The 14673-nt window shown below is 35.4% G+C and overlaps 2 protein-coding genes across 2 annotated transcripts in view; both read right to left on the bottom strand.

Moving 5' to 3' along the window:
* Positions 1-9062: 9062 nt before the first annotated feature.
* Positions 9063-13368, bottom strand: LOC145559220 (uncharacterized). Its single transcript, XM_081620655.1, has 3 exons — positions 11250-13368; positions 10894-10965; positions 9063-9406 (listed from the first exon to the last, which is right to left on the bottom strand). The coding sequence occupies exon 1, from the start codon at positions 13165-13167 to the stop codon at positions 12466-12468; it is 702 nt and encodes a 233-aa protein (XP_081476781.1). The 5' UTR covers positions 13168-13368; the 3' UTR covers positions 9063-9406; positions 10894-10965; positions 11250-12465.
* LOC145559221 (uncharacterized) overlaps positions 10663-14673 on the bottom strand; it is a 100174-nt gene continuing 96163 nt past the window's right edge. Inside the window, exon 4 of the mRNA XM_081620657.1 lies at positions 10663-10672. The gene's annotated coding sequence lies outside the window, so the exon portion shown is untranslated. The remainder of the gene's footprint in view (positions 10673-14673) is intronic.

Here is a 14673-nt window from a genome sequence, read left to right as displayed (position 1 = left end):
ATTTTTATTTCCAAGCGAAAAAAGGTTAAAAAAATTCCAAAATTGAAAGCTATTATCCACACTTTTTGCGGAATTTACGAGGTTACGGGACCCGGTGGCGAAAATTCTTGAGGTCCTAGGGGAGACATCTTAGGATCATATAATGTCGTTTGGAACCATATATGACCATTATATGTTGTCTTAAATGTCCGTGGTAGGCTAGAATTGACGAAATCGGTGCAACTTCTGAACGGGTAAATTGACCGTTTTAAGGAAAATTGGATGGTTTCACCCACCTAATTGGACTCCAGGAAGGTATTAGGGACCATGGTATACATCTAGGAAATTCTTAGTTTCGGAAGAAAAAAGGTCAAAAAATACAAAAATTGAAGGCTATTATCCACACTTTTTGAGGAATTTTGGAGGTTACGGGGCCCGGTGGCGAAAAGACTTGAAGCCCTAGGGGATACATCTCGAGGTCATATATATCCATTTGGAACCATACATGACCATTAAATGTTGTCGAACATATACGTGGTAGGTTTGTGTTCACGAAATCGGTGCATGTTTGTGAACTAGTAAATTGATCGTTTTAAGGCAAATTGGATGGTTCCGCCCACATAATTGAACTTTAGAAGGGTATTTGGGACCATACTAAACATCTCGTCGAATTTTATTTGTGGCCAAAAAAGGGTCAAAAAATTCAAAAATTGAAGGCTATATCCACGCTTTTTGAGGAATTTCGAGGGTCTCTGGGCCTGGTGGAGAAAAGTCTTAAGGCACAAGTGGATACATCTCACGGTCATATAATGTAGTTTAGAACCAAATATGACCATTATATGTCATTATAAATGTCCGTGGTAGGCTTGAGTTCACGAAATCGATAAAAGTTTTAAACGGGTAAATTGACCGTTTTAAGGCAAATTGGATGGTTCCACCAACCTAATTCTACACCCGGAGGATATTAGGGACCATGGTAAACTTCTAAGCCTTTTTTTATTTACGGAGGAAAAAAGGTCAAAAATTCGAATATTGAAAGCTAATATCCACACTTTTTGAGAAATTTCGGAGGTTATAGGGCCCGGTGGCGGAAAGACTTGAAGCCCTAAGGGATACATCTCAGAGTCATATAATGCCGTTTGGAACCATACATGACCATTAAATGTTGTCGAACATGTACGTGGTAGGTTTGTGTTCACGAAATCGGTGCATGTTGTGAACTGGTAAATTGATCGTTTTAAGGCAAATTGGATGGTTCCGCCCACATAATTGTACTTTAGGAGGGTATTTGGGACCATAATAAACATCTCGTCGATTTTAATTTGTGGGCAAAAAATGGTCAAAAAATTCAAAAATTGAAGGCTATTATCCACACTTTTTGAGGAATTTCGGGAGTCTCGGGTCCCGGTGGAGAAAACTCTTAAGGCACTAAGGGATACATCTCAAGGATCATATAATGCAGTTTAGAACCATAAATAATCATTATATGTTGTTATAAATGTCTGTGGTAGGCTTGAGTTCACGAAATCGGTAAAAGTTTTAAACGGGTAAATTGACCGTTTTAAGGCAAATTGGATGGTTCCACCAACCTAATTGTACTCCCGGAGGATATTAGGGAAAATGGTAAACTTCTCAACCATTTTTATTTCCGGACGAAAAAAGGTCAAAAAAATTCAAAAATTGAAGGTTATTATCCACACTTTTTGAGGAATTTCGGAGGTTACGGGGCCCGGTGGCAAAAAGACTTGAAGCCCTAGGGGATACATCTCAGGGTCATATAATGCCGTTTGGAACCATACATGACCATTAAATGTTGTCGAACATGTCCGTGGTAGGTTTGTGTTCACGAAATCGGTGCATGTTGTGAACTGGTAAATTGATCGTTTTAAGGCAAATTGAATGGTTCCGCCCACATAATTGGACTTTAGGAGCGTATTTGGGACCATACTAAACATCTCGTGGATTTTTATTTGTGGGCAAAAAATGGTCAAAAAATTCCAAAATTGAAGGCTATTATCCACGATTTTTTGAGGAATTTCAAGATTCTCGGGTCCCGGTGGAGAAAAGTCTTAAGGCACTAGGGGATACATCTCAGGGTCATATAATGCAGTTTAGAACCATATATGACCATTATATGTTGTTATAAATGTCCGTGGTAGGCTTGAGTTCACGAAATCGGTAAAAGTTTTGAACGGTTAAATTGACCGTTTTAAAGCAAATTGGATGGTTCAACCAACCTAATTGTACACCCGGAGGATTATAGGGAACATGGTAAACTTCTCACCCATTTTTGTTCGGATGAAAAAAGGTGAAAAAATTCAAAAATTGAAGGCTATTATCCACACTTTTTGAGGAATTTCGGAAGTTACGGGGCACGGTGGCGAAAAGACTTGAAACCCTAGTGGATACATCTCAGGGTCATATAATGTAGTTTAGAACCATATATGACCATTATATGTTGTTATAAATGTCCGTGGTAGGCTTGAGTTCACGAAATCGGTAAAAGTTTTGAACGGTTAAATTGACCGTTTTAAGGCAAATTGGATGGTTTCGCCCACATAATTGGACTTTAGGAGGGTATTTGGGACCATACTAAACATCTCGTCGATATTTATTTGTGGGCGAAAAATGGTCAAAAAATTCAAAAATTGAAGGCTATTATCCACGCTTTTTAAGGAATTTCGGGAGTCTCGGGTCCTGGTGGAGAAAAGTCTTAAGGCACTAGGGGATACATCTCAGGGTCATATAATGCAGTTTAGAACCATATATGACCATTATATGTTGTTATAAATGTCCGTGGTAGGCTTTGAGTTCACGAAATCGGTAAAAGTTTAGAACGGTTAAATTGACCGTTTTAAGGCAAATTTGATGGTTCCATCAACCTAATTGTACACTCGGAGGATATTAGGGACCATGGTGAACTTCTCTGCCTTTATTATTTCCGGACGAAAAAAGGTGAAAAAATTCAAAAATTGAAGGCTATTATCCACACTTTTTGTGGAATTTCGGAGGTTACAGGGCCTGGTGGCAGAAAGACTTGAAACCCAAAGGGATATATATCATGGTCATATAATGCCGTTTGGAACCATACATAACCATTAAATTTGTCGAACATGTCCGTGGTAGGTTTGTTTTCACGAAATCGGTGCATATTGTAAGCTGGTAAATTGATCGTTTTAAGGCAAATTGGATGGTTCCGCCCACAGAATTGGAATTTAGGAGGGTATTTGGGACCATACTAAACATGTCGTTGATTTTTATTAAGAGGCCAAAAATGGTATAAAAATTTAATAATTGAAGGCTATTATCCACGCTTTTTGAGGAATTTCGGAAGTCTTGGGGCCCGGTGGAGAAAAGTCTTAAGGAACTAGGGGATATATATCAGGGTCACATAATGCAGTTTAGAACCATATGTGACCATTATATGTTGTTATAAATGTCCTTGGTAGGCTTGAGTTCACGAAATCGGTAAAAGTTTTGAACGGTTAAATTGACCGTTTTAAGGAAAATTGGATGGTTCCACCAACCTAATTGTACTCCCGGAGGATATTAGGGAACATGGTAAACTTCTCAGCCATTTTTTTCCGGACAAAAAGAGGTTAAAAAATTCCAAAATTGAAGGCTATGATCAACACTTTTTGTGGAATTTCGGAGGTTACGGGTCTCGGTGGCGAAAAGACCTTAAGCCCTAGCGGATACATATTAGGATCATATAATGCCGTTATGAACCATACATGACCATTTAATGTTCTCGAACATGTCCGTGGTAGGTTTGTGTTCACGAAATCGGTGCATGTTGTGAACCGGTAAATTGATCGTTTTATGGAAAATTAAATGGTTCCGCCGACAGAATTGGACTTTAGGAGGGCATTTGGGACCATACTAAACATCTCGTTGATTTTTATTTGTGGGCGAAAAATGGTCAAAAAATTCAAAAATTGAAGGCTATTATCCACTCTTTTTGAGGAATTTCAGGAGTCTTGGGGCCCGTGGAGAAAATTCTAGGAACTAGGGGATACATCTCAGGGTCATATAATGCAGTTTAAAACCATATATGACCATTATATGTTGTTATAAATGTCCGTGGTAGGCTTGAGTTCACGTAATCGGTAAAAGTTTTGAACGGTGAAATTGACCGTTTTAAGGCAAATTGGATGGTTCCACCAACCTAACTGTACTCCCTGAGGATATTAGGGACCATGGTAAACTTCTCAGCCATTTTTATTTCCGAACGAAAAAAGGTTAAAAAATTCCAAAATTAAAGACTATTATCCACACTTTTTGAGGAATTTCGGAGGTTACGGGGCTCGGTGGCGAAAAGACTTGAAGCCCTAGCGGATACATCTCAGGGTCATATAATGCCGTTTGGAACCATACATGACCATTAAATGTCGTCGAACATGTCCGTGGTAGGCTTGAGTTCACGAAATCGGTAAAAGTTTTGAACGGTTAAATTGACCGTTTTAAGGCAAATTGGATGGTTTCTCCCACATAATTGGACTTTAGGAGGGTATTTGGGACCATAATAAACATCTCGTCGATATTTATTTGTGGGCGAAAAATGGTCAAAAAATTCAAAAATTGAAGGTTATTATCCACGCTTTTTGTGGAATTTCGGGAGTCTTGGGGCCTGGTGGAGAAAAGTCTTAAGGCACTAAGGGATACATCTCAGGGTCATATAATGCAGTTTAGAACCATATATGACCATTATATGTTGTTATAAATGTTCGTGGCAGGCTTGAGTTCACGAAATCGGTAAAAGTTTTGAACGGGTAAATTGACCGTTTTAAGGAAAATCGGATGGTTCCACCATCCTAGTTGTACTCTCGGAGGATATTAGGGACCATGGTAAACTTCTCATCCATTTTTATTTCCGGACGAAAAAAGGTCAAAAAATTCCAAAATTGAAGGCTATTATCCACACTTTTTGAGGAATTACAGAGGTTACGGGGCTCAGTGGCGAAAAGACTTGTGTAACACCCCAATAATTCTCTCTTTAAACCTGTGAGGACCTTGAACAATATTCAAGAGAATTACTGGCGTGCTACCGCCACGTGTTCAAACGTTAAGGCTTTATCAGAAAATAGCAGCGGAAAAACTAAATATGTTATAAATAAGTTTCAAAACCAACGAATGAAACCAAATTAAGTCATACAACTGGGAACCATTAAGGCCCTTATTCAAAACCCAATAAAAGTAGTAAGTGATTAAATTCAGTGTTCAAATAAATTCAAACCCAAAAGAAATAGTGTCGAATAAAATCGAATTAAAATAAATTCAAACTTGCAAAAGAAATAAAATGCAAACAACGAACTCTCTACTCAAGATCCCACAACCCTGATGAATGCTGCATGTGTAAGAACCTGTGGTAATTCTGCTCCTCAATATTACAAGTGTAAAAATTGGATCGTCACAGGGTCATTGAAAGGCGAAGGCCATGACCAAAGAAAGACACACAAAGCACGCAATCAGCAAAGCTGAGTACATACAAGCTGCAAAATAAATTAAGAAATCCATAACATGCTACTAATAATCAATCATCATGCATCATTAAATTATAGACTCAACACACGACTCAACTATTTATATTACTAAGACTCCATTAATTAATAATAGGTAAATCATTATTTTTATTCATTGGATTACGCAATAGACAAGGTTGTCCAACCCATGCTCCATTTGGAACATCAATAAAAGAAAAACCCCATGCCTCCTTTCGGAAACATCAATAAACATCCAACGACCACGGGCGCGACTCCGTGACCGTAGTTAGTATGAGATCTCACCTAACTCCTAGTTTTGAAAAATATTTGAAATAAGAGACTCGTAGATCAGACGGCCTCGAGAAAAGTACACGGCTAATACCCCATGTACCCCAACCCCTGATTGTCATTACTCCAGAAGTGCACCAATCCAGAGTTTTATTGCTCATCCATCTTGCACTTTACGTGATTTACAGGTTTAGACTTGGTGATGACTCATATACATAACAATACAAACATTCTAAACACAATTTAATCAAACAAGACAAGTTTCCAATTTAAATTCTTGATTTATTAGTGACAAACAACACTTATTATTTAATCCTTTACTACCTCGGTGTATAAACACCTTGAGTGCATAAGGCACCCCAAAACCTTAACCTCGTCTTATAAGACTTAAATCCTTCCTTTACTCATCCTGTTTGCATAATCATGAATGAGTAATAAATTAATCTTTTTACCAATCACATACCTTTGCCTCTAAACGCACCTTGCATAATTAGAGCACAAATAATACTTGCATTATAAAATAGTGCACATCATTTGAAATTCGCAATGTATAACCAAACAATTTAACCCAGTCAATCCTATACATGATACTAAGTTCTCGATCCGTCCTTAAACATGCACCTAAAAGAAAGGTTTCGTAACTCGTACGTGCCTTGAGCAAACGAATTGGTATGCCACTTTACTAACTAGAAATAACCTTCAATAAACTCCTCTCCTAAGCCAAATAATAACATCTCAATCAATTCCCAATCAATCAAATTTACAGCAATACTAACTTACTTCAAAACCTTCAAAATCCAAATCAAACAACACTTTAAAACCTTCCCTTTAGTTAAAATTAAAGGCTTATATATAGTTCTTTAAATTTTCTTCATAAAAACCTTAAAATACACTCTTATACATGAAATTACAGCAAGTTCAAAGTCTAATAAAAATCTGAAAATTATATAAAAACCCCTAAAAATCTCCCTTTTTAATGGGTGATTAAACCCTCTTTATAAAACATCAAAAGTAGTACTTAGAAACTATTTCCAACACTTAAAACTTCAATAAAAACATATATTTAGGCTTAATTAACTTTAAACATAATTAATTTTATTAATCAAACTCAAGGATAATATTTTAAGTATAAAAAAACTTCGTTAAAATCAAAAACTGCCCGAAAATCATATTTAGAGGCTGAATTTGGTCACGTTGTTTCCACATGGAAAACACTACTTTTTAATCAAAATCGGATGAGTTCAGAATCTGATCGGGATTAAAACGAGATTAATATTAACGAACGAAATTATAAAAATTAAAACACGAATCTATGTGTTCAAAATAATATGGAATTAAGTTAAACTAATCAGTAGTTATAATCACCAAAATTTCAAAACATCATTACTATAAAAGCCCTAAATCAATTGTTCATAAAAACCCTAAAATCATGATTTTCAATAAATTGAAACCCTAGGTTTATAATTCATAAAATATGAAATTTATAACATAAATATAATCTGAAATTTATAATCTTTATACCATTAAAATATAATTTGATACTAAAAATATAATCTTTATACTAAAATCAAAACCTAAAACAATTAAATTAACATTAAGAAAAATAATGAAACAAAGGAGGATGAAAATAAGACTAACCTTTTTGTGTGGGAAATTTTTGGAGATTCATGGGGTATTTATAAGAAGGAATTATTGTAGGGTAAAAAGAAAGATTGGGCCTCATAAAAAAATAATGGGTCGATTAAGTAAACAAATGGGTTAGGCTTGTGTGATTGAACATAAATTATAGAATAAAGGTGCATAAAATAATTTGTTCAAATAATTTTCGACCCAGATTAATAATTTGAAACTTTTGAAATTAAATTATGAAAAATAACAAATAAATATTATAAATAAAATAAATTTTCATTTATAAAATATTTAAAAATACGGGGGATTACAACTTGAAACCTTAGCGGATACATCTCAGGGTCATATAATGCAGTTTAGAACCATATATGACCATTATATGTTGTTATAAATGTCCGTGGTAGACTTGAGTTCACGTAATCGGTAAAAGTTTTGAACGGTGAAATTGACCGTTTTAAGGCAAATTGGATGGTTCCACCAACCTAACTGTACTCCCGAAGGATATTAGGGACCATGGTAAACTTCTCAGCCATTTTTATTTCCGGACGTAAAAAGGTCAAAAAATTCCAAAATTAAAGGCTATTATCCACACTTTTTGAGGAATTTCGGAGGTTATGGGGCTCGGTGGCGAAAAGACTTGAAGCCCTAGCGGATACATCTCAGGCTCATATAATGCTGTTTGGAACCATACATGACCATTAAATGTTGTTGAACATGTCCGTGGTAGGTTTGTGTTTGCGAAATCGATGCATGGTTTGAACTAGTAAATTGTTCGTTTTAAGGCAAATTGGATGGTTCCGCACATATAATTGGACTTTAGGAGGGTATTTGGGACCATACTAAACATCTTGTCGATTTTTATTTGTGGGCGAAAAATGGTCAAAAAATTCAAAAATTGAAGGCTATTATCCACTCTTTTTGAGGAATTTCGGGAATCTTGGGGCCCGGTGGAGAAAAGTCTTAAGGCACTAAGGGATACATCTCAGGGTCATATAATGCAGTTTAGAACCATATAAGACCATTATATGTTGTTATAAATGTCCGTGGTAGGCTTGAGTTCACAAAATCGGTAAAAGTTTTGAACGGGTAAATTGACCGTTTTAAGGCAAATCGGATGGTTCCACCAACCTAATTGTACTCCCGGAGGATATTAGGGACCATGGTAAACTTCTCAGCCATTTTTATTTCCGGACGAAAAAAGGTCAAAATATTCAAAAATTGAAGGCTATTATCCACACTTTTTGAGGAATTTCGGAGGTTAGGGGGCCGGTTGCGGAAAGACTTGAAGCCCTAGGGGATACATCTCAGGGTCATATAATGTCGTTTGGAACCATATATGACCAATATATGTTGTCATAAATGTAAGTGGTAGGCTTGAGTTCACGAAATCAGTGCAAGTTGTGAACGGGTAAATTGACCGTTTTAAGAGAAATTGGGTAGTTTCATCCACCTAATTGGACTCCTGGGGGGTATTAGGGATCATGGTAAACATCTCGGCCAGAAGGAATGAAATATAAACCGAAACCTTAAAATGAGAATGCAACACTTTCTTAAAATCTTGGCCATTACACATGAAATCAGAAACCTCTATATCTGATTCAACTTGCACCACAGGCATAAGATGGAACCAATTCAACTCATAATTAACATGCCATTCATACATGCCATAACTTTCCACTCATATGCAGATTAAATTCCATTTACATTAATTGCTCTTTGTGGTCTATACATCAAAAATAAATAAAACAACTTTCCTCTTGGAAACCTCCTGTGCAGAGTAGAATAAATAAAGTAAAAAAATACTGCTCGGCTGATAATAAATCAAAATGTCATTCAGCATATGCTATCAGAGCACTAATGAAAGTCTAGAAAGCAAAGAGGAGATAAGAGATCAATAAACTTTTCAAATAGGTCACTAGAAAGGAAGACTGCCAGGGCGCCACCTTAAGCATGTGATAGGGGAACGATATTCAGCACAGATGCAAATTCAGCAGAAGTCTTTTCTTTATCCCAGAATTTTGTTTATCCTGCCAAACAAGCAAGCAAGAACTAAAAGCATAAATTTCAAAATTTGAAGACTTGTGAAAATTCTAACTTTTCTGAATGATAAGGGTCACTTATTATAGAGGGAAATAACACAATTACAGAAGTTAAGAAATAGGAATAGCTCAACAATATTACAATAATACTTGTACCTCTAATGACATTAAAAATAAAGCCCAATTTATTAGCTATGAAGTATATAATATGAGCAGTGTAGAAAATAATGATGATTAATCAGATAGATTAACTGACTTACCATGAAGGAAAAAATCTCATGCTAAGATGCATTTAGCAATTAGAACACAGGTAGTTTTTGGATATACACCATTCTAGTAATGTCAGTCTTGAATAATTAAACAACAAATCAAAGATATCAGCGCAAATTCCACAAAACCTATAGTTCTTAAGTTCTTCAGTAACTATATAATATGGATTAACTTAATGATATGTTTGGATTCTAGAATTTCATTTGAAATTCCGGAATTAGGACAATTATAGTGTTTGGATGTCCAAGAATTTCAAATGAGGAATTTGCCCAAATTATACAACTACCAAGTAATAACCCATGAAGGTAAGGATTTCAAATGACAAGGTAAACCATGTCATTTGAAATACTCAAATTCAATAATTCAAATGATGCATTTGAAATGAAATCTATCTTCCCAAACACAACCTAAGAGAATCCTACATGTTTACGCAATGTCTCACAGCATGATGATGGATGCACGGTCTCACAGCCGCATGATCATGGATTATCAAACACATTTTCAGGGAAAAATTTACATATTCTAATGGAGATGACAACTTGTTTAAGCACTTCCAAAAGCCAGCAAGAGTAAAAAAAAAAGCATGATTTGACACGACGTTTTGCACCTAAGAGATGAAGGTGGCAATTTTCTAAAGGCCAGCAAGAGTTCAAAAGCAGGATCATCTCTCACGTCAAAAAAAATCTAAGAAATCCAATCAACAGGAGCTCAATTTACAAATTATCAAGAATGTAAGTCCTTTCTAATTTTATTTTTTTTAAAAAATCTTTTTTCTTTTAAACAATGTTAGCCCTTCATGTGAAATAATCTTAATGGGTATATAATCATGATTAACAAGAAGCTTCAGGATTTATTTTCAAAAATATTAACTCCAAACTATACAAGCAATAGTTCATGCAACTTAACATTTCAGACCTAAGAGAATGTCTATTTAATGCAGAAATGGCGATATGCTAATCACATCCTACATATTTCCGAAATTCATTGTTCAAGTTTTCTTTGTCAAGAAAGCATACATATCTTGGCTTAATTGCATAATGTTATACTGATATTTATAAATGTCCAGCAACCCCACACACAAGAGGTCAGGGTGAAATCGATATTTAAAGTAGATTTAAACCACTGAGTTTTGCAAACAACAAATTAAAAAATCAGCAAATAAATTAACGAGGGACAAAATTACAAATTACTACGTAGGAACTTACTCGAAAAAGAGATGAAATCATAAGCTGGAGATATAGCTCCGCCATTCCTTTCTGATATATTTTCAAAAAATCCTGGAAAAACAATCAAAGAGAATTGCTGATAACCATATCCTTCAAGACAAAACAATTCAAGAGAATAATTGACTAAATTCTTAATAACCGAGAAGTTCAAGGTTATACATAAACATATAGGCAATTATTAGAATATTAACTTACTACGCTAATTAAGTATATCAACTGATTAATTTGACAGGAAAACACAAGCCATGTTATTCTGAAATACAGATATATGACTAGTACTGAAAATAGAAACGCTATATATATATATACATAAATGCTTTTACACTTTAACTTACCATATTTGAAAATATCAAATGCCGGCCCTCTTCCTCAAAACTAGAAATTTTTTGTGCAGCTACTAAATATTGCCCGTGTTTTTCTCTTTCAAGCCCAATGTGGAACAAAAGCAAACTAGGATCAAGTATGAACCCAGATTGACTGCAGCATTGGTTTTGAAAGACTCCATAAGAAAAGAAAAATGAACAAGAGACACGCTCCACGCCTCCACCATGTCTAGCACGGCCAGGTATAGAGAAATCTGCTTCTGACCCTGCAAATTAGCACCTCTTCCAAAATCCAATCTGATTATTCGCTAATATTCCTTTCCTATTCTCCACATTTGCGGAACCCTTATATTTGCATGATAAAAGGGCCTTTATCTTCTCAACATCTACAATATATGCCTAGAAGGCTATAAAATTGCTGCCATATACTTCAGCAACCACTCTCCATGAAAGGAAAATGACATGCTTGATTGATCACCCCAACAATTATTAAAATAAATCCATCAAAATGTCTACATTGTCATGAATTAACTAAAACAATCAATAGCAGGACAAGCTAGATATAAATCTAGAAATAGAAATCTCCTCTAACCAGTATTACACACACTTTTCCTGCTTATGCCAGATATCAGATAACCGAACAATGGCATGATGCTTAAATGGCACATTCAACAACAGAAACATGCAAATTGGAACCTATATATCATATCCTTATAATGTTGCATAACCCTCCAAGGCTCCAACAAGCCTTGACACAAACTCGTACAACACGATACCATAAATGCAGAAAACAGAGATTAGAATGCTGAAACTGTACTGAAAATAATGATTGAATTTGCAACAAACACCCAATTAAGCTGAAAATTCTTGTTTTCTTTCGTAATAATCTTACAGTTGATCAAGAGAACTCAAGGGTAACCCAAATTAAGGGAAGCCCATTTACAATTTAGCAACTAACAACTAAAAAAAGTCAGCAAAATTTGCAGATTGACATCACCATTCACCACTACTTTTCTCCACATATATAGCAAGTATTTATAATAACTACAACTAATTACTTAATTACTACCCTCATAAACAAATTTAATACACTATATAATAAATCATAGATACTCAATTATTTAATCCCAAAAATTAAAAAAAAAAAAAGGAAAAAAAAAGTGTCATTTATCAGACCTTGATCCTCCTCCTCCATCATCATCATCTTCCTCAGAAATGGAATCGAGAATCAAACACGCAATCCATCAAATCCGCATTGTTTATAAGTCAAAGACTGTTTCTTAGGACTAATAACAATCTCACAATCAACAGAAACCTGAACACCAGGCGAATCAAAGCTAATTATCCTTATTTTGGCGCTAACATCTCCCAAAACCCTAAGCTCAACCTTATCATACATCGACGCATCCTTGACCAAATCCGACGCATCAGCTTGCATCAAATTCACCCGATCAACGGACACGATTGTCTCCACTGTCCTCACACTGTGCGCCGGCTGATAGAACCCCGGCACCGTCCCCCTCCCCAACGGAATCCCCCTATACATCACATTAAACCTCGATTCACCGTACTTTATCCCTACTTTGTTCGGATTCACCGCCGTGAATATGAATCGTACCGACAATGACAGCGATACGCCGCCAGGAGCCGTGCCGGATGTCGGCGAGATTCCGACATATTGTACGGCAACTTGCTGGAGGTCGTACTGAGGTTTCTTCGGTTTAACGGCGAGTACAATGACGAGGATTACGGCGAGTGTGATGAGTGCCAGGAGAGAGAAAAGTAGAAAGAGACAACAACAGCAACCTTTAATCAGTGAAGGTGATGATGACGATGAAGGTGAGAAATACGACGGCGTATTAGAGTAGTAGTACTGGTGAGACGACGGTTGTTCTCGCCGCCGGTTTCCGGCGATTGTCGTCGACGTCATTTTAGAGTGGTGGTTGATTTTCTCTCTCCTCTAACTAACTTGAGTTTTCTCTCTCTAAAAAAATGGGGTTTTTCCGGTAGTGTGACAGTGGAGTGATAAAAAGAAAAAGACAGACCCACTTGTTTCAATTTTTACTTTTCTGGATTCTTTCTTATTCTTTTCTCTTGGGTTTTGTGCATTGGTGACTCACTGTTGTCTGCTTTCTTTTTTTTTTTTTTTTTCCTGGGTTGGATTTTATGAAGGTGGTATGAAATTAATCAAATTATGAAGTGATTGTTTTCTTCTTGTTCTTTATATCATCTTTATTCTTTTGAGTCTTGACTTTTTTTTAGCTAATTGTTGTCGTCATATCTTTATCTTGTTTGTTGCTATTCATGGATAAATCAACAATCTCATTTGGTGTTCACATTTCCTCACATTTCTACTTACTGCTACTTACTATTACTACTCTTGCTTATAAATAAAAATAGCTTACAATATTATACTCGTACAAAGACTTCCTGAGGGGGTTTTGTGGGGGAAACGTTTTGTTAGAACTTAGAAGTTGTATGAAAACGTTAGAACAATGTTAAGCAAAGTGATGTTACTTAAATTTGTCTTACCTCATCGTCCATGATTTTTAACTTTGAGTTTTCGAGACCTTAGAAATGTGTTAGTATTTGCACATACTTGTAAAGTCATTTAAGCAAAATCTCACACTTGTGTGTATGGTGTACATGTATTTGTATGTGGTTTAAATGTTTTGGTGATATATCTTAATAAATTCAAAACATTGGACACGCATGTTTTATCATTATGTTTTTAATCTGTTATTTAATGAATGGAGTGTATGAATAACAATTTTTTTTTATGGAATTATTTATTAATAAACTAAGTGAGCACATACTATATATAAAGACTGATCAGGATTTTATTGATAAGAATGAAAACTAAATGATTATTTGAGTGTATCTCAAATTTGTATGGGGTTGATCATGATACAACATGTAAGGAAAATTATTAGTTTCTCACAATCTTGACATCTCATTGTTTACGCAATAAAGTCGCTTATTTTACTTTAAATCAATATCAATTAAACAATGAACATTATTATTTTATACCATATCCTAAAACTAATTGTCATGAAGATCACAAGTGTGGTAGATGCACCACGAAATAGAGTTTATAACACACTTCTAAATACTTTGGAAGACAAAAATATAAACTTTCGGCTTTTGCAAGATAATGAAGAGTAGCATGAAATAAGGATCTTAACTATTAAGGCATCACCTTAATTCCTCCTCCTTCCCTCACATGTGTGACTGTGAATGCCATCACCCTCAATATCTCAATTATGTACCTACACAATTTAAAGCAACCTCTTCCTACCTTTTTTTTTTTTTTTATTGATGGCCTACTTTAATTATTTTTACAACTATTTAACCAAATAAAATGATAAGCCCATGGGCTATTCATGAGTTAGGCCCAGAGTGCAATTAGAGCTATTAGTTTGGCTAGTTTAGGCGC

The sequence above is a fragment of the Chenopodium album genome, chromosome 9, assembly GCF_948465745.1.
Source record: "Chenopodium album chromosome 9, dcCheAlbu1.1, whole genome shotgun sequence".
Taxonomy (NCBI): Eukaryota; Viridiplantae; Streptophyta; class Magnoliopsida; order Caryophyllales; family Amaranthaceae; genus Chenopodium; species Chenopodium album.
Note: the sequence above shows the minus strand (reverse complement) of the source record. Positions and strands in the feature narration are given on the sequence as shown.